Source organism: Micropterus dolomieu, linkage group LG11, assembly GCF_021292245.1.
Source record: "Micropterus dolomieu isolate WLL.071019.BEF.003 ecotype Adirondacks linkage group LG11, ASM2129224v1, whole genome shotgun sequence".
In the NCBI taxonomy this organism is placed as follows: domain Eukaryota; kingdom Metazoa; phylum Chordata; class Actinopteri; order Centrarchiformes; family Centrarchidae; genus Micropterus; species Micropterus dolomieu.
The window spans coordinates 10240897-10267378 of NC_060160.1; the positions used below are offsets into that span (position 1 = coordinate 10240897).

The 26482-nt window shown below is 40.7% G+C and overlaps 4 protein-coding genes across 6 annotated transcripts in view; 2 read left to right on the plus strand and 2 right to left on the minus strand.

The window, feature by feature from the left end:
• The window catches only part of LOC123979468 (SH2 domain-containing adapter protein F-like), an 11041-nt gene extending 7625 nt beyond the window's left edge, over positions 1–3416 (minus strand). The window contains exons 1-6 of one of the 2 annotated variants that reach the window (XM_046063396.1): positions 3204–3416; positions 2125–2374; positions 1892–1993; positions 1566–1728; positions 870–1127; positions 613–787 (exon numbers count right to left, since the gene is read on the minus strand). In XM_046063396.1, coding sequence (XP_045919352.1) covers positions 613–787; positions 870–1127; positions 1566–1728; positions 1892–1993; positions 2125–2370 — 944 coding nt within the window. In that variant the 5' untranslated portion in view covers positions 2371–2374; positions 3204–3416. Of the gene's footprint in view, positions 1–612; positions 788–869; positions 1128–1565; positions 1729–1891; positions 1994–2124; positions 2375–2747; positions 3092–3203 lie in introns of those variants that run through there. The other variant, XM_046063397.1, reaches the window with a different exon arrangement.
• On the plus strand, positions 1743–13000 carry LOC123979480 (cocaine- and amphetamine-regulated transcript protein-like). Of its 2 annotated transcripts, XM_046063415.1 has the most exons (5): positions 3001–3464; positions 10860–10926; positions 11642–11877; positions 12141–12221; positions 12500–13000. In XM_046063415.1, the coding sequence occupies exons 2-5, from the start codon at positions 10914–10916 to the stop codon at positions 12605–12607; spliced, it is 438 nt and encodes a 145-aa protein (XP_045919371.1). In that variant the 5' UTR covers positions 3001–3464; positions 10860–10913; the 3' UTR covers positions 12608–13000. The 2 variants fall into 2 exon arrangements, with proteins under 2 accessions (XP_045919372.1, XP_045919371.1); XM_046063416.1 differs by lacking the exons at positions 3001–3464; positions 10860–10926 and adding an exon at positions 1743–1764.
• On the minus strand, positions 4759–9833 carry yju2 (YJU2 splicing factor homolog). The gene is made up of 8 exons (XM_046063400.1): positions 9672–9833; positions 9282–9382; positions 8166–8310; positions 7859–7993; positions 7597–7778; positions 7177–7330; positions 5504–5675; positions 4759–5283 (listed from the first exon to the last, which is right to left on the minus strand). Exons 1-8 carry the CDS (start codon positions 9693–9695, stop codon positions 5162–5164), a joined length of 1035 nt encoding a protein of 344 aa, XP_045919356.1. The 5' UTR covers positions 9696–9833; the 3' UTR covers positions 4759–5161.
• Positions 13001–13341: 341 nt separating the features above from the next.
• On the plus strand, positions 13342–26031 carry LOC123979386 (microtubule-associated protein 1S-like). The gene is made up of 9 exons (XM_046063294.1): positions 13342–13504; positions 14806–15020; positions 17026–17163; positions 18026–18521; positions 18647–18733; positions 19258–21752; positions 22476–22617; positions 22772–22989; positions 23484–26031. The coding sequence occupies exons 1-9, from the start codon at positions 13342–13344 to the stop codon at positions 23637–23639; spliced, it is 4110 nt and encodes a 1369-aa protein (XP_045919250.1). The 3' UTR covers positions 23640–26031.
• Positions 26032–26482: the final 451 nt, after the last annotated feature.

The window sequence follows — 26482 nt, forward strand, 5'->3', positions numbered from 1 at the left end:
AGGATCACTGAGACCCCACGAGGTGAGATCTTGCATGGAGCCCCAGTCCGAGGGAGATTGACAGTCATGTTTAGCTTCTTCCATTTTCTAATGATTGCTCCAACAGTGGACCTTTTTTCACCAAGCTGCTTGGCAATTTCCCCGTAGCCCTTTCCAGCCTTGTGGCGGTGTACAATTTTGTCTCTAGTGTCTTTGGACAGCTCTTTGGTCTTGGCCATGTTAGTAGTTGGATTCTTACTGATTGTATGGGGTGGACAGGTGTCTTTATGCAGCTAACGACCTCAAACAGGTGCATCTAATTTAGGATAATAAATGGAGTGGAGGTGGACATTTTGAAGGCAGACTAACAGGTCTTTGAGAGTCAGAATTCTAGCTGATAGACAGGTGTTCAAATACTTATTTGCAGCTGTATCATACAAATAAATAGTTAAAAAATCATACATTGTGATTTCTGGATTTTTTTTTAGATTATGTCTCTCACAGTGGACATGCACCTACGATGACAATTTCAGACCCCTCCACGATTTCTAAGTGGGAGAACTTGAAAGTGACTGAAATGAGTACAACCACTTGAAGCACTGGCATCTTTTAACATTGCAGCTATCTACTTACACTTGTCTCTCCAGTGGCAGAGATGGGTCCACTCTCTCTCCCAGGAGAGGAGGGGTGTCACCAACCAGATGGAGTGTAGTTGATTCAGTTGTTGTAGATGTAGTTCCCGTCTTGGTGAGTTTGGTCTGCTCTGTCTGAGCTCTGGAGCGCTCCCTTTCTGCACCTTCAAACTGAACTATGGCCACACACAAAGATATAGTATGTTAGTAAAAAAAAACACAACATTTGAGATGTACATACTGAGAATGCCAGTTTACCTGCTAGAGCTTTAGAGATGTTGTCCTTCTTCCATTCCCAGGGCTGGTCGTATTCATCCGCCGGCCTCTCATCATCCTGTGGCAGCCTGCTCTCCCTGCTGTCTATCTGGGTAAGTCCGCCCACAACCCTCTGAGTTTGTAGTTGTACTGGTGGAGCAGCTCGGTGGTAGTGACGTGTCCTCTCCTCGTACGGGTTATCATATAACTGGCCGCCATCTCCGCTCCCAGACCTGTTAGCCATCACGCTGTGCTGCAGTTCTGCACAGCAAACACAGTAAATGACTGTCAGCAGAATTTAAAGCTGGGGTAGGCAATGTTGTAGAAACCTACCTAGAAGTCAAATAAAATCTGTTGTGCAAATCTTTTAGATCCCCGTCTGTTATGTCTTTTGTCAAATGCCAATGCAGTTCCACAACAATTACCTCAAAGTCCACAAAATAAAGTCCCATCAAGGGAAAGTGCTTGGCCAGATGATGCTGACTCACATCCTTTCAGTTTCTAGTCAAGATAAAAAGTTGGTATACTGCCAGCTACATTTAGAAGACAACATGTACTGTATGACATCAAAAGGGCAAAGGACCAGCAATTGATGGTGGCTGTTAAGTTTAGAATAGGCTATTGTTTGACACTACATAAAAATACCTTTTATTAAGAGCTTAACTGACTAGTAAGAAAAATTATCCTTAGCTGACAAACCTGAGATGATCCGTTGAGCCTCAAATGGCTCCATGTAGCTGCAGCAGTCTGTTGGTGCGGATTTGGGCTCCCAGTTTGGTCTGCCTCTTGGGTCTGGCCGCACATCAAATGGATCAGAGTAATCCGTGTCAGCGTCGTTCGCTGCTGGGGCAGATGGAACCACCTTGGTAGGGAGCGACAACAAAAGAGCATCTCACAAGTAAGAGAGCTGGAAATATAACTGTGTGTGTATATCTATGTGTGTACGAGAGAAAATGAGTAAGTGAATGAGATCAAGAGAAAGCAAAAGATGAGTGACGTAGAACACTAATAGAAACACTTCTTACAGGTTCCTCTTCAACAGTCACAGGACTCAGGGGGACTTTACAGCGGCCAAACTCCTGAGAGTCCACTTTAATTAGTCTGTGCTTGGGAGACACCACTTTAACCTGGAACAAATTGCATTAAATGTTGACTCAAATCACCACTATTTAATGCCAATAGGAAATCAAGGAGAAAAGACACAGTGTACAATATAAAATTATTCACATACTTGACTGTAAAAACATGTATGTCATACCTCCACACCATTCGGCAGCACTGAACCAAATGCGGGGAAAGAGGGAAGGCTCACTGTGGCACTACAGGGGCTGAAACAGCCATTCTGATGCTCCTTTTCAGTGTGTTGGTAGGGGTCCTCAAAATCTAGCTCCTTCTGAGCTCTGTACGCCCTCAAAATCTCACTCTCACTGTAATCTGGCCTCGGAGGCTGCGGAGGCTCACGCCTAGTGCCAAAATTTAGGTAGTCCTTCAGCCACTTTGCCATGGATCTGGGAATTAAATGGCAAATATACAGTTTAGGACAATTTAGGAAGACAAAGTGAAACAATTAGTCAAAAATAAAGTTTGGACACGTGAGGTTTTTTTAATGGCATTTGTTTGGGTTTTTTAGCATTTTGCAACTTTAATGACCACAAACCGTCATAAAATATTGCTTCAAGGCTATAAAAGACGTACTCGACCTAACTAAACAATAAAGTTGCTTCCTTTAGATAGATATTTATCACTGAAAACCGTAACCTTGACTTGGGCCTATAAAATCTTTTAAGTAACGTTAAAACAGGCTCATGCTCACCATGAGGTTTTTGTTTACGTTAGCCACATTCAACTTGGCTAGAGCTGTTAAAACCCCAGAACAATTACCTGTGCCCCGAAGGAGAAAGGTGCTGACATCAATCAACAGGTCCGGCGAAAATAAGATTAAGATTAAGAGCAGGATTAACATTGACAAAGTCAAACAGAGAGTTGCGTTTGATTGAACAGGTCAACGCTAGCAGGCGTGCTAAATCAGCAAATCACTGGAGCCATCGACAATAGCTGGTTAGCATTTGAGGGTAAATTAGGGGGTTTCAATTAATTACTTAATCATAACAATATATTAAGGACAGCATTTCCTTCAAAACTATCAGCACCTAGATAAATACTTGGCTAATGCTGTTGTATTATTTATTATAAAAAGTAAGAGGTTAGAGGAATGTGAGTCGTACTACTTATGGCACCGCTATTTAAATATGCCAAAGCTAAGTTAGCAGCTAACGTCGAAGCTAAGCCGTTAACTAACGTTAACGTTCACCGCCAACATTACTACGTTAAGCTCACCCTCTTTCTTGGCATTGACGGCTTCCCGTTCCAGTTACGTCTTCCTGGTTACCATCCAGCTTTTAGTCTTGGCGTTATCAGGCTTAAACATAAAACATTGTCATCCGTGAAATCCACTTCAGCTTCTGGAGCCAAGCAGGTCAGTCAGCTAATGTTAGCTGGACCAGATCAGACCGTGGAGCACACGGTCTCCTCCGCCACAACACCAACACTCACTGGCACGGCGGACTGGAATTAAAGGGGAGTATCGAGATATATACGGTTGGTCGACACTAAAGCTTCACACATGATTGCTGCCAAATCCACAGATAGGATTGGGGCTGCAACTAACTAACGATTCTTTTTCATTTTCAATAAATCTGTCTATTATTTTGTCGAGTAGTTCTTAGGTCCAGAAAATTGGGAAAAATGTAGATGACTACTTCCCAAAGCCCAAGGTGACATCCTCAAATGTGTTCAATTATATTCAGTTTACTGTTATAGAGGAGTAAAGAAACCAGAACGTATTCACATTTGAGAAGCTGAAATCAGAGAATTTGGATGTTCTTTAAAAATGACTCAAATAGATTAATCGATTGTCAAAATTATTATTTTCATAAGGGTACTTGGTAAAATGGCAACCGATTTATTTATAAACTAATCGTTGCAGCTCTAGATACAACCATTTTTTCTCACTGTTGCAGTTCCAGTAATGTGAACAAAACAATATTATCTTTTCACCAGCTCTCATCTACCTTTAAGACCTCGTCAACCTTTTAATTTGATCAAAGCTGTGATATATTTCCAATATCAAATGTCATGGATTGACTCAGATTTTTAAAGCAGCAACATTCAAGATATGGATATCAGTGCTTACATACTGTATTTAAATTAAACCCTGCCTTGTGTTATAAGGAATGCTGAGGCAAACTAACAGTGGTGGGATATGATGGCAAACAGGTAGGCACTGATTTTAATGTCAGTGACTACAAGATGAGTCTTGGAGGGCACAGCTAACGCACTAGAACTAGTTAGACAATACAAGATTGGGTTAATGAAAACTATTAATAATACTAAGTTGATATTAAAATTCATATTACCACTTTAGACCATCCACAGTTCCATTCCAAATAAAGCAAACTCCATCTGCTGGTGAAGACTGTGCATTATGATCAAAGCTACAGAACAAGCAGTAAGTGAACCTTGAATTGAGACTGTTTTGCCCCCCTTCTGTTTCCAAGGTCATGAATGAACTGTAAAAATCAACAATAAACCTATAAAAACAGAAACCCCACATATCTTAATATCGATACATTACATAAAAAACAGTATATCTATCAGCTCTAACAGAAATAAAACATCACATGAAATCACATTAATATTTACTGTCCAAAATGTTGAATTACATAAAATCAACATTATAAAATCAGTGTAAAAATATAAGTTTTTAGATAATACTTGCTTTTCTGATCTAAATAAAGGGCAGACAGACAGCACCGAACTGATCCCAAATTAACATTTAAGATAATAAAATAGACACTTTGCAAGATGTCAAAATATGTCAAAGGACAAACACTTAAAGTTAAACAGATTTTAATAAACACTAAAATATACACCTGATAGTATAGTTCTCACACAAAAAAAAATCTAACATTACCATTTCTTCTAGGTTAAATACTTGGTAACAACATCCGTGAACCAGTGGATCAGCTAAGGAAGAGGATTTTATTTTCACTGGGCTTTGACAGCAGACAGTACCAATTCTGCTGAAAACTGACTTATTATCAGTCTTTATAGAATATAAAGACTTATTATCAGTCTTTATAGAAAGGTTTTTATAGGAGAGATCCACAAACTGGTTTATATATGATTTCTATCATTCATTACAAAAAGGTCCATATCATTAAATTCCTTTCTGCATTCTTCATACAATTGTGTGTCAGTCACTCAAATCAAAATCCATCCCAAGCATCTTCTTTTCATTCGCTGTCATAGCTGTCACTGTCTGAATACGCCCCCAGCAGGCTGAGAGATGACGACCCGTTTTGTGTGGCAACGGGCTTAGAGGCATTTTTGGAGTCTGCTGCAGATGCCTTTGAATCTGTAAAAAGAAGACACACAATGATTGTGCTTTCCAAATCATAAGCAAACTTTTGATTAAAGATATGAGCAAACAGCAAAAGATAGTTGTGTGTCCAAGAAAATAGAAATCTTAAAAACATACAAAAATCATAGGGACAAATACTGAACATTGTAAGGTTTCAGGAGTGTGTTGCTATAGAGGGCTTTCATATAAACTTAAAGAGAAACAAATCTGTTACCTGTTTGTGATGTGAGAACAGCAACAGCCGCCACTGGACTGTGTTTGTTTACAGCTGCTGCTGGTTTCTTTCGCACGACCAGGGACCCTAGTGCTCCTCCTCCACCCAGCGTCCCCACACTCCTCTCCCAACTCTCCACCTTCGCTCTCTTCACTCCTCCAGCTGAGGTTCCCTGTGGTAACACACAGCATGAGAAAATCCACTATTTCCTGCTCAGGGGAATGATTATTTGCATCTTTGTCTAAATTTATAAGAGTTTTTAAGGCCTTTTACTCTTTGAACTGCATTTAAGAACAATTTGTAAAAACTGGTCATAAAAAAGGCTATCAGTGTTTCCTCTAGGATCTTTTTCAGCAGCGGGGGGAGGACAAACAGCACCCCCATCCCACTAGATAAAGGTTTTCATGAAATTTCTTCAGCATCTTCTCAGTAATATTTCCATTTGTCTGGAACATCTCAGCTACTTTTCAGTTTCCAAGGGGCATTATCAACAGCATTATTGGTGCAGACCAAAAGCATCTGGTAGCAATTGGATAGGCCTACTACCAATCAGAGTTGGGGCGGTGCTTGGGCCGTTTTCAAGCAGGAAAAATTAGCAGCCTAGTCACAAACTTTCTCAAAGTACAGCTACACAGTTTGCTAAAATATGTTTCTAAAAACATTTGAAGTAAAGTAACAGGAGCAGAATCTTGATTTATATGTGATCAGCGCTGCCTAGTTTAACAGCTTGATCAGGAGTTTCATCAGCCTGGTGAGATGTGCTGTACGGACCTGCAGACTGGACCTACAACCAGTCAGAGCAGCGAAACTGGACGTGTGGTTTTTCACGACTGGACCGGTCATGCTCCTCTGTCAGTCATCGTATCAAACCCACTGCTGTGATTGGCCTGACCAGATCCAGGACAGGTGGAAATCTGTCTGATTGGGAGGAAGGCCAGGCGTATCTGCCTAGGCAAATTAAACATGAGCTCAGCAGGTCATGAGCACCTCAGATCTGGTCCCAGGCTAGAGGTCTTTCATCCCCACATGAGATTTAAATTGCCTGGGATTACAGGAAACGACGCACGCATGCAACCCAGTGTTTAATCTCATTAACATAAGCCTCACTGTTTACTGCTCATTCTTCTAAAGCTTTATCAGTATCTTCAAGGTGAAATTCTCAGTAACAATACGCCCATGAACCAGCGTATCATCTAAGGAAGATTAATAATTTTTTCACTGGGTTTCGACAGCAGACAATATAATTCCTGCTAATGACTGCCCACCAACACGTTGACTCCTAAAGCTGTTTCTGCTAAAGCTGCTAATCCAAACCCAATTTCCTACAGCTGCTCTTTCATATAAAATTGGTCAAATGGTGAAACATGGGGGGACTTTTATTATGAAGCAGTAAACCAATGTATTTGTCATAGAGATTAAAGCCGACAGCAATAGTTCATTCTCCAAACCAAGACATGGTCGTATTCGGCCATTGTTTGACAGCGCATCAGTTTGAAACATTGCAGGAACAAGAATGAGTGGCAAGAGAGATGAGCTGTTAGGTGAAGAGTTGCAGTAAACAGGACTAAAATCTTGAGGATTATAACTTTAAACCGGATATAACAAACCATGACAAATATTATAACCCAATCAATTCCAAGGCACTTTGTTCAACATGAGTGTTTCTTACGTACCGGTGCTTCTGTGGGTTTGTCCGTGGTGAGAATGTCTGTTGGTTTGTCTGTGCTGGCTTTCTTTGACTGCAAGCTGCTCCCCTCCTCCTCCTCCTTCTCTTCCTCTGAGTCAGAGTCTCTGAGTCTTTTCACAAGGGCACGATCCAACATCTCTCTGAGAAACAATTGACGCATTCAAATTTTATTAGGTTTTTAATGACTCTTGCTCAGAGTTCACACTGATTATAAGAAGAATACACGTGACAAATAACATATTCTGACACATAAGTAGAGATTAAAGTTCCTATTTATCTGTAGCATTAGTTATTTAGTTTTGTGTAGAGTTGGATTTTTTTAATGGTTCTAGCAAATACCTTTTTTTTTTTTTTTTTTTACAGAAATGTGAAATACACATTGTCTATTTAAACCTTCCTGACTTACTTTGTCTCTCGCTCATCCTCTTCTTTCTCTCTTTCCCTCTCTCTCTTCTCCATCTCTCTGTACCGGTCGATCATTCCCTCGAAGTCCACCTGAGCCTGTCTCTGGTTCAGCTCCTTCAGCTCCTGGAGGTTCTCCAGAACCTCCATCTCCATCTTGGAATCCTTTGTGCGGTTCTCCAATACCTGGCAGAAGATTGGGAAACCATCAGCTCTTCATTCCTATTTCCAAAACAATAACAGTACATGACATTTAAAACACAGACCTTCATGGGGTTGTTCAGTTCCTCTTCTTCCCTCTCCTGTTGCATTCTCTTCTGCTCCTCCTCAATCAGTTTCTCTGCCTGGAAGTTTCGTGTTGCTCCATGCTCCATTGCGTAGTCTGTGTTCTCCGGGTCAGTCTATAGTCACAACATCAGTCATGAAAGTGTGATAAATTATTTTATGCATAATGCTGGAGATGTCTGTTTCAGAAGGTAGCACAGATACAGTTGTATATTCACCTTTAGAGTACTTGTTTAGTCTCATTTCAATAAATATCACAGTGGCAAATGGAGCATCAAATACTCTCACCTTAAACGTAATCTCAGCGAGACACCGCGTACATTTGATGTAGAAACGGAAGATGGGCAGTCCCATGTAAAGCTCATTCTGAACAGTCTCTTTGCGTGCATTGAACTTCTTCCCCTTGTAGATGTACTCGCCACATGTTTTACACCTGCAAACAACCAGGGAGGCAATGCAGATGACACCACAGTCACAGGACTCATTTACAAAGGCCAGAGAGGCCTTGTCGCTAAGAGGTTCTGAGCCCTGGTAAATACAACAAAAATCGACGACTTATGTTTGCCCTCAAAAGAAACAAACCAGCAAGTGATAACCTGAAATAAACCATGAACCATTTTCCAAGAAATCTTAACCAGATCCTTACGGTCTCTGACAACAGAAGCTTAACAAAATACCAGCTGCAATCTTATTCCTCTCCACTAGGTGCTTAAACCTATCCAGAATTAGAGCCAGACCAACAATATTGGTATGGCTGATATTTTTGACTAATTTGAGCTTGTAACAAATATATCAGAGTCTCTGTACATGATGGCCCATGAGTAACAAGAATTGGTGGTGTCCCCATTATATTGTTAGTACACTGTTGAGTGGACAAGTTTATTCTTGCTCGCAATTCTTCTGGCAGTAACCAAATTTATCGTGCTTGTTTATGTCATGTGTTTATATTTTAAAAAACGATATCAGCCAATAAACCTATCAAATATTGGCATTGGCCTCAAAATTAGATACCATTGATGTGGAAATACTTACAAAACCTGGGAACATGAATTGATATGTACAAAGGTTTGGTGAAAACAGTGAAAATGAGCAACTAATACACAGACAATTGACATCTGAAAGCAACTGAAAAAAATCAAAGAACTGCTTCCTCCATTATTACCAGATAATTATTTCCCCAAGAGAGCAAGAAAAGCAGATACTATTTAAACCTGTCCCTCCTCTCATCTAAACTACTATTCATTCAATTTAAATATCTACAGAGACCCTATATGTAAATGTAGATATGTGACAACTGCACTAAGTTGTTTATGTTTAACCCTGTAATGGAAACTCCATCATGTCCATCCAGCTGTGTGACAATAAAATAAAGTGGACATGACATAATAGATGAAACAGACATACCTCATATTGAATGGAGCCATCAATCTGACCACATACTGACGGTCTTTTGGGAGTTTAAGTTTTGGGATTTTGGATGGATCAAAATCCGGGGGGTAGTATTTCTGTGGAGGACAAAACACAGATGTGGTTACTGAAAAGCCTGAAATTGTAATGAAACTAGTAAGTTAGTAACAATGGAGTTTGATTTCTACATATATTATTCTTTGCTAATAACATTAACGTACATACTGTAACTGCAACAATTTGACTATGAAATGTTTAATGTTATCATCGCTAGTAATAAAACCACAATTAGCTTCAAAGCTAAAGTTAGCCTGCTTGGTAACACAACACGGATAACTGTTTTAAACGCTGCTAACAGAGACACGCCGTTAGCGTTCACATACTTACATTCAACACTTTTCTTTCGGACATTGTTGCTTTTACTGAAAACTCAACGTGGAGAATGAAACGTTGGAATAATTAGATTAAGGGATATTTCCACGACACTGCTAGCTGCTTGGAGGATGCACTCTAAACTTCCGGTTGTCTCAATCTTAGTTTCCCGTGCTTCAAAGCGCGCTGCAGCCCCCCCGCGGCAGGCGAGAGTGCCTACAATAATAGCCGATTTTATTTTCCTAATGGCATAAAACAATGTAAAATACAGGAGGACATGGATGTGATAAGATATCTATAGACAAATAAAGCAAAGTTAAAGTAAACATCATTTATGGAATAATACAGATAGATAGATAGATAGATAGACAAACAGACACACACACATGCACACACACACACACACACACACACACACACACACACACACACACACACACACACACACACACACATTAAAATAGGTTTAAATTAAATAAAACAAGGCACAGTACTAGTTTATGATCAGCAATACAAATTGTATGTTGTTGACAAAAGATCAAAGTGCGGTGAACCCAAACCACAGAGGGAATGTCAGAAAATGTTACAACCAGCCAAATGTTTTAGGGCACGACAGGCACTATACTGAATCAGTGTGAAACAATAATACACAGCAGTTCTAGAAATAAGTACACTAGCTGTCTATCATGGTTTAAGTTAAAAGTATATATAAGTAATATTTATTCATGCAAAATCTCCATGCGCATTGCTGTATTTGTGTCAGTTACTTATAATTTTAAACCATAACCACTATGAAACCTAATGTCACCATTATAAAAATCAATTGCACCTTACAGTACATTGAATGGACACGTTTTTTTTCTATTCACTTTTATACACATGGTATAAAAAATTTCTTCATCTTATTCTTTTGTGGTGTCATTTGTCACATCTCAAGTCACTGAGTGAGCCAGTGAGTGATCGATCTTTAGGCTATGGTCCTGTAATGAGATCCCAAGGCATCTGTCATGACATGTGTGATATAATTTAAGTGCAATGTAAGTGTACGAACATGGTGACAGATCTTGTTTTTGTGTATATTTTTTTATTTTGTGTAGACACCCCAAAACCAGACCGCAAAATATATTTTCCCATTGTTTTACCCAACCCAAAGGTTGGGGCTTTATATATTGACTGCTGCCCTCATTTTGCTGTCTGCCTTAGATTTCGTCTCTTTCAGGAGACACAGGAGAAGATTGTGATCAACACGGTGGAGGAATGGCCTCTCAGGGTAACATGAATTGTCAGTGACATGGGGTCTCTGACAGGGTTGGTGTGTAAATGAATGTCTGCTAGCCACACACACATGTACATTGCTTAGGGGGCGGTTAAGGTTAGTCCTACAAAAGGAAATTGGATCCTGATTACAGATTGGTGTCAATGTGGGTTAACCTGCAGGACTGATTTCTGCTTTATTGAACAGAGGTGACAGTAGAAGATAGGCAGAATAGATTAGCAGCAAAACATGGAGTGAAAAAGAGAATGATGTTTTAGATACAACCTAACTGCGTCATTTCTCATTTGAATTTGACAGATTCAGATTCACAGTTTTGTCCAGTGATGGTTGCTCTAGTGACTTCTCAGCCTGATTATGACACTTCAAAATGACTCAGAGTCAAATAGATCTTCAACTAATAAGGCTACACTTGCATACAATAGGCCACAGATTAAGATAAGATTTAAAAAACAGACCAGTTTGAAAGGAAAATGAGTTTGATCCCCATTCTGCCACTAGATGACTTTATCAAAGATGTGTATTTATGAAATGTAAATCCAACTTTAACCACATTTGATTTTATCTGGTCAGGTCTCTTCCTGTGATCACCCAAAGATACAAAGGTGCTGAGTAGTGTCTCCGGTGTCAAAAATGTTCATGAATATTTCAGAAGCTGGCTGATGTCAACAGCAGCTGTAAAGCGCCTATAAAGAGGATGTCCTCTGTACAGGAGACCTCCAAACCCTCCTCACGTCCAGGCAGCCTCCGCAGATTTCCCACTCTTCTCCACCCGCCGAAGAGAAGGACTCCTCCCGCCTGTGTTTCAGCACCATGGTCGGCGCTCGGACTCTCCTCCTCGCGGCCACCTGCTGCTGCACCTACCTGTGGCTCGCTCATGCTGAAGACTCCTCACTGGAGACGCGCTCATTGGATTTCCCCCTGAAAACCCAACAAGAGAAAGACCTGGTGAGAGTCTTTTTTAAAGGGTGTGAAATGTGTCAGCTGGATGAATGAAGGTTATTGGTGCTTTGTATGACCGTCGATATGGTATTTAAATTGTTCGGGAAAGTGACTCTTACAAAACGATTAATATATAAACGCCAAAGAAAGACTGAAAGTTACTGCATGACTTGTTGAGCTTTTAACTTCAATAAATCCCCACCAAATGATTTTTATGGCCTAATTTCTTTAATGACAATATACTGTCTTGACATTTTCTTTCGCTGCAGATTGACGCGTTGCAGGAAGTTTTGGAGAAACTGAGGAGCAAAGAGATGCCCTTAGAGAAAAAGCTTGGCTGGCTGCCTTCGGTATGTACACCAAATTAAAATGTGTGACTTTATCAGCACAATATTCTATGAAATTATACTAACTATAAACTTGTTATGATAGAATCATTTTGGAGATGTGATTTGTGGTTTCTCGGATCACATAAGACGATGGTTTTACCTCGTTTAAATAACAAGCATTTCTGATTTTTTCTGACTATGACTTTGGGAAGTCTGTTCTTCTCGTCAGGTCTAATCAAGAAAATGAAGAATACAAACAGTATCCGCATTTTCATGCGTTGGTGTTCTTCTCATTCCAGTGTGACGCAGGGGAGCCGTGCGCCGTGCGTAAAGGCGCGCGAATCGGCACTCTGTGCAGCTGTCCCCGGGGAACTTCCTGTAACTTTTATGTTCTCAAATGTTTGTGAAGAAAGAAGATAACAGAAATACAAGAAAACACCGGGGAGAGTTTAGGAGGGCTGGAGTGACAACATCAGTTGTCATTCTCCTTGTGACAAAATTAAAAACGCAATGTAATGTGTGATTAATAATATTATTAAAGGACGCTTTTCTTTTATAAACTCGGACTGTTAAATGTTAGATTATAGGTTTTCAATAGAGCTGATGGTCTGTGTACAGCTGTCTCTTTTTGTCAGTGTTTATCAAGTTGTTTGTGCGGGGCTGACTTAAACCTTTGTAAATTTTTTTTCTTTTCGCTTTGTTTGTTGTTGTTCCTGTTATGGGGGAAATAATGAAGCTATCATGGCATCAGTTTCTAAACACATTTGTAAGATAAGGAAGTCAATAAAAGTTATATTCAATTGTCTGTGTGTCTGTTATAGGCTACCATTAAAAAAGAAAAAAACATCACCTCATTTGTAGCTTATTCGCAGCTGGGTTTCCCCCCTAAACATCACCCGTTGGTAATTTGATAATATGATTTGATTTATTTTTTTAAATTTTAAATTACTAAAACACTTAAGCGAACACAAAAAGGAAAAATATATTGATTCCTTTTGCCACGTGTCATCAATAATTCAGCCCCTTCCCACACTATCACTAATGCACTGCCGCTCTCCAGCACACCAGCTGTCATCTCTCTGTAATAAAAGGCGCTGTCAGGCTTTTTCAATGACATCACATCCAACTGCAAGTTTCCAACATGGCGTCCAGCCGGGTGCTGGAGAGGGAGGTCCAGGACGAGCCGAGGCGCGCTGCGACTGCAAACTCCGACTTCTGCCCCCACAAATACTCCCTGCTCATCATTATCGGACGGACCGCTCACCTCAGGCAGGCAGGACACATCACCGGGGAGATTGAACGCGGTACGTTTTTTTGTTTGTTTGTTTTTGCTACCCGCTATTGCTATTCTCTACATTCGCATAAAAATCAGATGCCTGCAAGTTCTCGCCGCCTAAATAATCAGAGAGGATGCCACTCTGACCCTTTTGCACTGTTTATGTAATTTTATCCCTACTGACCGAGGATGCGTCATCGGGCGCTACTCCACCATCAGCATCACCTCACCCCTCTGGGCACATTATAATTAAAAGCAGTCTGGAGCGGGTGGTTTATCTTTCGCCTCGTTATGTTAGGTGAAGCTTTTGGGGAAATGTTGCAGGGCGGTTATTCAGTCAACGCATTGCCACTTGTGAACGATGTGCCATTAACCTTTGTGTGTTTATGTACAGCAGAAACCGTGGAGACTGTAGGCAGTAGACAGCGCATGGCAAGCTATAATTACAGGCTGTGGGAGTGCAACTATAGATGTATATGGTATATATGAGTGCATCCAATTTAACAAACAGCATAGCGGCTGTAGTTAGGCCTAGAACTGGATGACAGATACAGAGAGAAATAAAGACAGAGACATATTTTAAATTTTCATCAGGCCTATCAACATTTCATCACTGGTGAAAACCATGTAGGCCTACTTCCAAAATGTCAGCTTTTCACAAGCTATGAAGTATTCAAGCATTGCAATTTGTTTTTTAAAGGTGCATGTAGCTTAAAATGAGAAGTAAAAATCACCAAATTTGGAGACTTTCACTCAGTTTTGTTTATTACATGTTGTATTATACTTTCTGTGACCACTCTATTACATCTGTACCATCTAAAGCAATCCGGTTTAACAGCTCTGCCATGAATTCTTCTTTTATGAAGGATTTTCTTTGTTTTTGTTGACACTGTCAGCAAGTGAATATTCAACTTTAGGTTTATTTAGTAGTACATTTTCACTAAAATAATTCTTATTTTGTACACGTTTGTATGGATGCACAACAGCCATTATTGCAACATGTCTTTTAATGCTTTGTGAAATGAGTACCTGCAGCAATTATTTTTTGCACATTACAATTTCACACTTATTTGTTTTGTAAGTATTTGGACAATTGTGTGCATGTTGGTTATGAGAGAGTAAAACCATTAGTTGCCCCATGTGACCATGTGTGACCATCTTTTATGTCTCCAGGTATTCGGTCATGGGACGTTGACTTAAATTCCTGTAATTTAAACCTCTATCTCCAAGAATTTCTTTCCCATCACACTGCGTCTTTCAAGGGTTCAGGTAGGTTACAGTGTGTTTATTTGACTCCTTGCCCAAACTCTTTGACCCTTTATCACACAGAAAGCCCTGTCCCCATGGCAACTCATCAGCTTGGCTGGCCTGGGGTAAATGAGGAAGGAAGGAAGGAAAGTGGAGGAGCAGCCGGGGAATTGTTAAACATGGGTGGACCCTTTGGACAGAAAACAATAGAGGCCTGCAACCAAGCCGTGCCACCTCTCGTTCTGCATGTGTTACAGCCTTTCAGTATGCAGAGCCAAGGACAACCAGGGAAAATGGTAAAAAGGCAGAAAAACATCATAGTCAGAGACAGTCATGTTACAGCTGAACTGTGAAGTGAGGTGATGAACACAGACAGGAACAAAATGGCAGCCAGAAAGGTTGCCTGTATGTGATAAATACTACAGTGTAGTGAATTCTGAATAGGGGTTGCGATGGGGCAGTGGATAGTGTGTGTCCCTGAGCAAGACATTTAACCCCTAACTGCTCCAGAGGCGTGGGACCTCTGACATAGGCCTATGTAGCAATTGTAAGTCGCTTTGGATAAAAGTGTCAGCTAAAATGACAAATTAATACAGTATAGAGCTTATTATTTTGGATGTCTGGATTTTGAAAAATGGAGGGATTTTACATTTTATAAGAGACTTGAAGAAATAGTTTTTGGCAGTACGCTTAGAGTTAGATGATAACATTGATACCTTTACGTTAAATATGTAGCTGGAGCAAACAACTAGTTAGCTTATAGCGTAGCATAAAGACTGGGAACAGGGGGAAACAGCTTGCCTGGCTCAGTCCAAAAGTAAGAAAATCAGTTGACCAGTACCTCTAAAGTTGACTGATTAACACATTAGGCTATATATTATTTGTTTAATGTGTTCAAAAACTGAAGTGTTACACAAACTCCACACATAAAGTTAGTAAGTAAACTTTATTTATAATGCGCTTTTTTAAAATCAGAGTAACAAGGTGCTGTACAATGCTCATCATTTTTACATTTAGTTTTTTGTATGAATTAAAAAATTAGATATAACATGTTAATTGGTGAACTTTAAAGACTGAAAGGCAGATTTTGTTGCCTTTGGACCGAACCAGGCTAGCTGTTCCCCCCTGTTTCCAGTCTTTATGCTAAGCTAAGCTAATCGGCTTCTAGCTCTAGCTTCATGTTTAGCGTAACGACATGAGAGAGGTATTGATCTTCTGATGTTTAAGATTTGGACTTGCACATGCCGCTGTATCACCTTTTGAAATGCATAAAAATGTGAAGATCTGTATGTCAGTAGCCAATAGCAGTGAGGAATGGCTATCATTTTCTATTTTTCTAGTTAGCTCTGTATCCTCAATCAATGATCCAGTTCCCCTCAGACTGGATATTGACTGAGATTGAGTTAATTTGGCATCTCATCCTCAGACAGTCTCTCTGACTCAGCTGTTCCACTCTTCTTCCTTCCTCTTTTCTGCTCAGGGAGTCTATCACCCACTCGGTTATCCCAACTGACTTTTTCATTGACCTCTTTGAGTTCCCCTCCTGCTTCTGGCCTCTCGCTCACTGCTCAGATCCATCGATGTGTTTCCTAACTCCCTCAGCACTCAGACTTTCCCTATCCCTTGTTTGCTTCCCCTTGGCTGCCTGTCCTTCTCTTTCTATCTTTTGTTTTTCTCTCTGCCTCCTCAGGGCACAAGTGTCTGCGCCATAGCACCAGAGTGTTGGACACTCAGGTGCTGATCAGTCCATCTCAGGAACAGGTTTGTTCAGAGGTGAGGGCATAAATCCTGTTTCCTTCAGAGATACACCAAGTTCTTGGAAGATAGTTGTCCAAGCCAGGTGTTGTAACGATGCAGGGATGAAGGTTTTTATTTTTTATCATAGTTTTGAATGATAAAATCAATTAAAATGATTTTTTTTTTAAAATGAGGTCTTGAAACAAAGCCGGGAATATTATTTTTATGTTTTGCTGATATAATGATATAAAGCAAATAAATCAGTAAATAGTCCCATTTAAGAAGCAGTTGACACCAAATTTAAGAAGCTGTTAAAACCAAATGGTAGGTATTTTGGCTTGTAAAGTGACCCAAACGTGAGTAATAAATAATCAAAATAGTTGTAAAATTACTTCTATGCTGATTGAGCTCAAAAGTATACTCTGTGTTATTAGATTTTTCTCTCTCCTATTATTTTTACTTTATTCTCTAATGTTATTATTTTACTTTTAATTATGGGTTATATAATTATTTGATTAAATAACATTGAGAAATGAACTATCTTTGCTTCTCTGGCCTGGCCAGGTGTTGGCTCTGCTGTCCAGGGAATCAGCCCATAAGCTGTTGGTCTTGGCTGGCCAGAGCGTGGAGGACAGTGGAGACCTGCTGTTTCACAGAGGACTGTTCTCACCACAGCAACTGAAACAAATACTGACGGAACAGGTACGACAATGTCTCTCTCTATTTTCTGTGCCAGTAAATGTTCAGTTGTTGCTTCAGCTGTTTAATAGATTCATATAATTGAACATCTGTAAATTCAGGCACATTTTAGAGGTGAAACTAAGAATTATTTTCACTATAGATTAATCTGCCTATTGCTGATTATTTTCTTGATCCTTTGGTCTATTAAATGGCAGAAAGATGTGGGAAAATGTCCATTCCATCTTCCCAGAGCCCGATGTAACATCTTCAAATTGCATGTTTTATCTGACCAGCAGTCCAAAACCCGAAGATATTCAATTTACAATAATATAAAAAAGATAAAATCAGCAAAGGTTCACAATTAAGCATCTAGGACCAACAAATGTTTTACAATTTTGCTTGAGAAATCACTTAAATGATGAATTAATTATCAACATATTTTCCAATTTATTATCTATTGATTGACTAATCTATGAATTGTTTCAGCTCTGGCTGATTATACTGCTAAACTCATACGTCATCATCAGCTTTTGCTTTAAATGTAAAAATAAATGTATCATTTTTGAGTCATATACTGATATTGATATTTGAGAGTTTATACTTAGTGGATCATTTTACAGTTGAAAAAAAAACTTGTCAGTGCTGTCCACTGGACTAACTATGCAATGTAGACACTCTTTTTATAGTACCTTAACCATATCGTTGACATTTTTTTACCTAATTTCTGGATCCTTATCAGCCAACTTATATGTTGTTACAAAATGTCTATAATATTGGCACAGCTAATTTTATTGTTTGGCCTCAAAAGTAAAATTGTTGCAAAACAAACAGTAGGCTAAAAAACAGCTTTATGATGTATGCTAACAAAATGTTCTGTCTTTAGTTCATAGATCAAGACAGCTCTGCCTCCAAACTCAGTCTAACTGTCAGCTGTCCCAACATTGGCCAGTGGAGGAAGACACTCTTGGGAAACCAGCTTCTGCAGGGTCCTTTCAGTCTGCACATCAATCCCCCAGAGGTGCTGCCTGCCATGGAGGCCCTGGGGGAATTCACCTCCCTCATCTCTGGTACCCTTTCCCCTCCATCTCCCTTTGACCTCTTGCCTCCTCCCACCACTATTGGTTTTCTCAAGCTGTCCCGCCCGTGCTGCTATGTGTTCCCTGCCGGCCGCGGTGACTGTGCCTTTTTTGCTGTGAACGGGTTCACGGTGCTTGTAGACGGCGGCTCAGACTCTCAGGCGTGTTTCTGGAAGCTGGTCCGCCACCTCGACCGAGTTGATGCAGTTTTGTTGACGCACATTGGGACAGAGAACCTGCATGGGGTCAACACCTTCCTGGAGAGGAAGGTGGCTGAGTTGGAACTGAGGTCTGATAACAAAGGCAAGAATTCATGGCCTGGCATTGCCAGACTAATTCGCAAATATGTATTATGAAACATAATGAGATTGAGTTTTCTTTGTAGTGCATGTGCTTCTCTGTGTCTCTATATTCTTTTGTCTCAACAGATGACTCGTCTAAGAGGCTCATCTCCCCAGAGCTTGGAGTAGTGTTCTTTAACGCCCCCGGCAGGTTGCAGGTGGAAGAACAGCCTTGTGAGTGATGCATTTAAACGTACTGTAGTACAGTACTGAATAAGATATGACTGAGCAGGCAATATAGGCTAGAATGTCTCCTGTTAATCAAATACATGTATATTAACATGTACATTTGCAATGCATAAGTCAATGGGCAGAACACCAGACCTATTTGAATCTCTGAACAAATCAGACATATGGACAGTGATTTTTTTAAAATCAGAGTTAAACAGACTACATTACCACCAACAACTGTTTATATGCATTACTGCCCTCTGCAGTTGGTAGGAATGTGTATGGCTTCACCTGTGTGCATATGTGTGTTCATAACTGTCTTTGTGTGTATGTGCTATTAGAGCACGAGACACAAAGAAAATGGGGCCCCACTCATCGAAATACTATACAATAATAGCTCAACTAGTGGTCTAAAACCCAAGAGATTCCCCTAGTCATGGGGTAATAACCAGTTATGTAGGGACCCCAGCTAGATTTCTAATGTGAGTGACTGTTATCAAGTAAAGTTATCATTCTTCTCATGGTAGGTATGGACAATGTATTGAAGAGCACACACCAGGCGGCCCTGACCCTACAATTGTTAAAGAAGTTGGACATCAGACCACAGCCTTTGTTTCGCCCGCTAGGGGTTCCCATTGAGCCGTTAACCCTGTTCCAGAAGATGGGAGTGGGACAGTTGGATTTATACATCCTCAACCCCAGCAAAAACAGTCAGGAGTACCAGACATTCATGGAAAACTGGCCCGATGAAGTGTCATCAGCACCTAAATCCCAAACTCTCCCTCTCACCGCCCTGGCCTCAGTGTCCGCCCTGCTTGTGTGGCACCCAGCGTGTCCCCAGGAGAAGGTGGTCAGGGTGCTGTTCCCTGGTCTTACCCCACAGGCAAAGCTGCTGCAGGGGATGGAGAAGCTGAAGGGGCTGGCCTTCCTCCAGAAACCCACGGTGACCACCGGGGACCTGGAGAGGCTGCAGGAGGATAGAAAGGCCAAGAGGACAGAGAGCCAGGACAGTGGCAGGTCACAGGGGAAGGAATCAACAGGCAAACATGGAAAAGAGAGGGGAGAGGGAAAGGAAATACTGGTAAGGGAAAAGGGAAAAGTATTCAATGGAGTCAGTACAAGAGATGCCGATAAAACCAGAATCAAAGAGACAGGTGCAAAGCAAAAAGGAGCATCGTCAGAAAAGAATACTTCAAAGAAAGGAGGGGGGAAGGATAGGAAAAAGGATGAGAAGCCTGGCACTAAAGAGGAGAATAGTGCTATGAGGAATGACCAGGGGAAAAAGGATGTTTTCTCTTCCAAACCAAAGAATGAAAATAAAACTAAGCTAAAAAAAGACACAAAAAATGACTCTAAAACTGGGGTGAAGAAAACAAGAAAACCATCAGGAAAGGAGGGAAATAATGGCAAGAAGGCACATGTAAACACTGAACTGCCAAATAACAATTCAAACAAACCCAACGCTGGGACTGAGTCAGAAGGCCTTGAAATAGAGCAGCAGAATCAAAATCCTGAGAAAGAGTCTCCCTGTGGCTCCAAAATGTCTACCCCTGAGGATATGACGGCTGATTTTCTCAGGCTGCGGGAGGAAACTGAAAGAGAAGTGGTGCACGTGGAAACAGCAGATAAAGGAGAGCAGAAAAGCAGTGAGTCAGGCAATGAAAAGAGCCTTGAAGGTTTGAACAAAGAGACAAGTAATGAAGCTGCTGAGACAGCTTCAGGGGAAGAAGCAGCAGGTAGCGCAGTGATAATGGGAGGAGAAGGTGGGGATAATGGAGTCCAAGACAAGGCTTGGTGGACTGGAGAGAAAGCTGGTGTAGACCTGCAGAAAGCACCTGTGGGCCAGCCTGCAAATGCTGCCAAACCAGTAAAGGTTGTAGGATTTCCAACTCCCTTGAACAAGGCGCCAAAGAACGAGCCCACAGTCCAGCTAGATGTAACCCCGACTGAATACACTCTCCTGGATGGGGCTTTGAGAAACAGCCCTCCCTCGCGATCTTCTCCAGAGAACCAGGCCCCTGTCAGCCTTGATGAGGAGACCATAGAGCCTGCCTCCCCTGATTCACGGCCCAACAGTGCAGGCCACACTCCTTACTGTCTGTCCCCAGATGATGTGTGGTGCAACAGGGCCACTCTCAGCAGATTACAAGCCCAGATGGGTAACTTAGAGTCAGCTGATGCCAACCAGCCAAATGGATCATCCAAACAAAGTGAGGGGCAGCTATGCCCGCCCAAAAGCACTCCAGAGAGCCACACAAGAGAGAAGCAACTCAGTTTCCTCTCTTTGGGTACATTTAAAGATGGATCTTCAGACCCTTCTCCCTCTGTCGCTACCACCACTACACACTCCATGCCAGCAGAAGTGGGCTCACCACAGTCCACAGAAGTAGATGAATCACTATCCATGTCCTTAGAGCAGGGACCAACCACTGTGAGCCAGAGAGAGGGGGATGACAGTGTTCATAACTCCCACTCCAATGGAGGCCATTTTGTGGGGATGTCTTTGCCAATGAAGAAGCCCCCAAGATCTCTAGGGCAGGCTTCAGAGATGGGGCGGCCTCCAGCCCCAAACATACTTAATTTTGAGGTGTCAGCTCATGATGTGGATTTATGTCTGGTTTCACCCTGTGAATTCAAGCATTTTAAACCACCTGACTCCAGCTCAGGTGGAAGCGAGCCCTCCAGAGGAACCTTTGCTTCACATCATCACGGCAACAACAACCCCAAAGACATGTCGCCCAGTGAGTCAAACGCCCCCGTCTGCACGGAGGACTGCCCGTCCACCACAGCAGATGGAGCTCTGGACTCAGACGAGGATGAGTCGGGTAGTGAGCCGTCTAACTCCCCACACGACCTCCGGACCAGTCAAGCTCTGCCCCAGGATCCTCTACCAGCCCCTCTCAGGGACAGTCCACCCCTGCCCCCACATCCCGACGCTTCCATGCCCGTTCCTCAGTCTGACTCCGATGCTCATGGGAAGAGAGCAAAGGCCACTGGCATGCGAGGGAAAAAAACACCAGCGGTAAGTTTGTCTTATTAGCATTGAAGTAAAGGATGTCTGTGTACTGTGGTGCATGTGGTCATGTGTGTATTCAGGCTAGATATTTCTTTAATATACATTTTATTTTGGCTGCAATCAAGCCATAGCATCCCTCTGCCAGAAGTGCTAGGAATCATAAAGGTATTGCATTGTGTCCTCTTGAAGTATTTAGTCCTGGTCACTGTTGAAAAGTTGAATCTATTTTAGAAAACCATAAGCTACAGAAATAACATTAAAATATATTTGACATTTTGACATATTACAGTTTTAACTATAGGTCAGGCCCTCAGCAGGCCGTTTTTTGCTAAAAAATGTTAATTAAAATCTAGAAAATATAATTAGCTTCCAGTACAAAAAAACATATAAGAATAGAAAGGACATGCAAGAAAATATTTCAAGGCACAAATCTAAGATATAAAGCAAAGCAAGCAAACCATTCTGTTATTAAACTGGCAACAACAATAGGTATGTATGCATCCCTCTCCAACAATCTGAGCATTCGTAAAAATCCTGTAATCCTGTAAATTGTAAAGTCCTCAAAGACATTTTGAATATCTTGATTACTTTTTAATATAATTCATACTAAACATTAAGTTATATATTTGCCAAGTTATTATGGTTATGAGGATAACAGTACTGTTTATTTATGGCTGGTGTAAAATATAATAATAACTCTTGTATATCATTTTGCTTTTTTGTTATCAGGTTATTGAGGCTTTTCCAAGATCAGGCTCAGGGAAAAGCAGGACAGGGAGCCAAAGTGGAGTGGGAATGGGGAATGTCTCTTCTACTCGTACACCTTCCTCTAGCACCCGCTCAGCACCAGCAAAATCTTCACCCAATCCAGGTATGAGGTGTAAAATGTAAATGATACAAAATACTGTCAATTTTTCAGATACTTCTTTCTTTGTGTACTTTGTAGACTCAAGTGTGTCCACTGATTTCTGTTGAATTGGTGTCTTTCACACCACAGTTTCTCCTCTCTCTCTCGTCTGTCACAGGCTCCAAGTCTCCCTCTGTTAGTGAAGTCAGCGTGTACGTGGACCTGGCCTATATTCCCTCTGCAGCCTCCTCTGCAACAGTCAACGTGGACTTCTTCAGATGCGTTCGCTCCTCCTGTTACATCATCAGCGGCGACCGCCCAGAGAGAGAAGAGCTAATGAGGCATACACTGGACGCACTACTGGATGGCAAGATATCCTGGCCTGACACTATGCAGGTAGAAACACACACACACACACAACACACACACACACACACACACACACACACACACAATTAGATTTAGCAATTAGCCCTCTTAAAGAAAGAAAATAATTGTTATAGTTATTGAAAAAGAACAATGATTGTTGTCTTTGTTTATCATGGTTTAAACAATTTTGCTAGCAACAACTTTGCTAGCATTCAACAGCTCCCATTATCTTATGATAGCATAGCTATGGCTAAGAGTAAAGGGAACTGTAGTTGCTGAATGCTAACAAAGTCATCTTTATTTATCTTAGTTAAAATGACAAAGTACTCAATTTTATTGTCCATTTCAAATCCCAAATGTCATTAATTAGCTTTTCAGAAACACATAAGAGCCGTACTGTTGCTAAATAAGTAATGAAATGACAGCTGGAGACATGCCCTGATATATCAGAGGTCCCCATACTTTTTCTGCAGATACTTTTTCTCAGTTTTAATTTCCTAGCCTTTTCTCTGGAACTCCAGGTGACAGTGATCCCTACCTTTGAGTCGGTACCGATGCAGGAGTGGTACCAGCAGACCCTGGACAGACAAAGGGAGATGGGCATCACCGTGCTGGGATCCAACAGTACCGTCGCCATGCAGGACGAAACCTTTCCTGCCTGCAAGATAGAGTTTTGAGGCAGACTTCGGGATGCAGCAATGGAGGACGGAGGGTGAAGATAGGCTGAAAGATGGCAATGTGTATGTGATAAAAAAAAAGAGCCAGGGCTTAAAGTGTGACAGAAATATAAAGTTAGAAAGAAAGATTATGGGGAAATAAAGGGACTATATGGCCCCTTTCCGCATGAAAACAACTGAGTGGGTAATGACATGGGACGTTCACCCATCCCCTCCTGCTTAATCACTTCTTTGTTGGCTACTTTTGCTCCAAAAGCCCTTGTTTCTCTTTATCCAAAGAGAACACACATTCCGGTGAGAGTATTGCATGCATTTTTAGACCCATGACCCTGTGCAATACAGGAGAGGAGATCACACTGGTTGCAAGAAAAGCATGTCGGGCAGCAAACATGTGGATGCACATGAAAGCTGATGTTGTAGATTAGTCAGTATAGTTAGTATATGTGGGATTAAAGGCACTATGTGTAGGCTTGTTTTCTTAACACAGCACTGAGGCATGATAGTCTGTGCTATGATTAAGGGCCCATTTTGCTGCTTCTAATTGCAACATTTAACAGTAGAAATGAAAAAGGAATCCAGAGATTATTCCGCAAATACTACTCCAGATACTCCCAAAATGCAAGATTGTGTGTTTATGAAAGCATTGGTCGCTTTGCATTCTGTTTCCTAAAATTATATTTGCGTGATTAGCACAGAAAATGTCAATATCATAAAAAGAGAGTCTTTCAATGAACTCACATTCACAGTGAGTGGTCAGGTGTTTGGTGTGAACGGTGTAAGCAGACATGAGGTGAGCTGTGTGTGTGTGTATGTGTTGTAAAAGTATCATGCCACTGTGGCTTCACTGACCTTGAAATCTCTGCAGAGCAAACTGACCTGTGACGTATCTGATGTTAGTGAGTGATAATTGCCTGCTGATTGTGAGATTACTGTATCTGAGTGTGTAAAGAAAAATCTGTCAGCAGGGATTAGAGTGCCAGATTAAATGTAATAGCATTACAGCAATCATTTTAGTAATTACATGCTAATCAGATATCAGACAGCAAATGCATTGGTAGAAATAGATGTTAACATCTTATTATTAAAAAAACCCCACATTAAATCAAAGTGATGACATGCATTTTGATTGTGGATATGATGCATATGATTATATAGTTAATTGGAGAAATATATTTTGCACATTATAAAATCATGTTTAGTAACAGTGGGTGGTAATGACAGCTTTCCAAGTTATGGTTTGTAAATCGCGCTACTCAATAACTGTAACTAAATTGTACACAGTAACATTTTAATTTATGCGACCAAAATGTCAGCATAATTTCCCAATAATAAATTACTAATAAATCAACATTTACTCTGGTTTAAATTGAGCAGTTCCTTCTGCAAATATACAACTGCTTCCACTCTCAACACAACTAAACTAACCCCACTCTATTTTCCCTGGTATTAAAGTTCAATGCACTTTTCCAAGACTTCCCAGGAAATTACAGATCACAGTAATTTAAAGCACTTTGTACCATAGCAAAGCAATTGACAATATGTAATTTAATGGATTTCATCATGATCTCTCCAGACCTATCTGTCCATTGTTTTCCTTTTTGTTTCCTTTTGTCCCAGTCTGGATGTCAAGGAATGGATGTCCTATTCTGGCAAGATATAACTACTGTAAATCATGACTGATTATCCGTGTTGCTGTTTTGCCTTTAAATGGATTAGTTTGCAGAAATGAGAATGTGGCATATAGAGTTTCCTAAATGCCAAAGCATGCAATCACATCTGACCAGTTTCCCCTCTGTCTGAATGCCTATATACAGAAAAAAATGTCATTTTGATTCAGCATTGCTAAATACTAAAAGCTATTTTGTAATTATATATATGCAATGTTAAATATAAACTGTTAAACAGTTATCACAGACTTGTACTATCCTTGTTTTATTTTGTGCAATCATCTTAATTAATTTAATAACTTTTAACTACTAAGTCCCCCACCCCCACGCACACACACACACCCCTCCAATGTTTTACACACTTTTGTCTTTTTTTTTGTAAAAGGCTGTCAGATCTCATGATTCATTTGGATTGGAGGGTTGACCTAGTTCTGTAATCATGGATATAGCAACTACTTGAACCCCACAGTAGCAAAGTGAATTGTAACTATGTGTATGTGTCCCGCATGTATAAAATGCTGTATGTAGGCCTACTGTATGTTGTTTCATTCATGATATTCATGAAGACAGAGAGCAAAGGCTGTGGGAAATTGGAGGCAGTGTGGGATGGTGGAATGAACACTGATGAACCTTTCGCTTAGTTGTTGTCTGTAAGTACGTACAGTGACAAAATGTGTGGGTTGTTGAGCCATGATCAATGTATGAATAAAGAATGTGCATCATCATTCAAAGGTGTCTATTGAGAGACATGGAAATATCCACTGCTTATTGGATTTAATAAGGCATATCAGGTGATGAGGGAGGATGTGGCCTGAGGAGATCAACACCCTAAATGAAGGTGTGCATAATTACTAGGAAGCTTCTTTTCCTCAGTCAAAATGGGCCAAAAAAGGGATTTAACTGACACTGAAAAATCTAAAATTGTAAAATGCCTTTCAGATGCAATACTGAAATAGCCAAACTTTCGAGGCATGACCACCGGACAATCAAACGTTTTGTTGCTAATAGTAAACTGGTGCGCAAAAAGCCGAAATAGGCAAAAACACATAGATTAAGAACACCAAATAGCCTACTACGCTCTCAGAAATATTGAGAGATTAATCAAGAAAACCTCGCATATGTCAGTGCAGTCGTATCAAGGAATGCTAGCCAACTACTAAATTTAATATTGATGAC

What these genes read in the sequence shown, in the direction of transcription:
- yju2 (XM_046063400.1), bottom strand. Translation starts at nt 9,695, where the DNA reads ATGTCCGAAAGAAAAGTGTTGAAT. An exon ending in GAGGATGAGCGAGAGACAAA is followed by an intron (nt 7,331 to 7,596) that starts GTAAGTCAGGAA and finishes ATTGTTTCTCAG; the next exon opens with AGAGATGTTGGATCGTGCCC. An exon ending in ACAAACCCACAGAAGCACCG is followed by an intron (nt 5,676 to 7,176) that starts GTACGTAAGAAA and finishes GTGTTACCACAG; the next exon opens with GGAACCTCAGCTGGAGGAGT.
- LOC123979480 (XM_046063415.1), top strand. An exon ending in CCCAACAAGAGAAAGACCTG is followed by an intron (nt 11,878 to 12,140) that starts GTGAGAGTCTTT and finishes CTTTCGCTGCAG; the next exon opens with ATTGACGCGTTGCAGGAAGT. An exon ending in AGCTTGGCTGGCTGCCTTCG is followed by an intron (nt 12,222 to 12,499) that starts GTATGTACACCA and finishes TTCTCATTCCAG; the next exon opens with TGTGACGCAGGGGAGCCGTG.
- LOC123979386 (XM_046063294.1), top strand. Translation starts at nt 13,342, where the DNA reads ATGGCGTCCAGCCGGGTGCTGGAGAGGGAGGTCCAGGACGAGCCGAGG. An exon ending in AAGGACAACCAGGGAAAATG is followed by an intron (nt 15,021 to 17,025) that starts GTAAAAAGGCAG and finishes TGGCCTGGCCAG; the next exon opens with GTGTTGGCTCTGCTGTCCAG. An exon ending in ACTGAGGTCTGATAACAAAG is followed by an intron (nt 18,522 to 18,646) that starts GCAAGAATTCAT and finishes TTGTCTCAACAG; the next exon opens with ATGACTCGTCTAAGAGGCTC.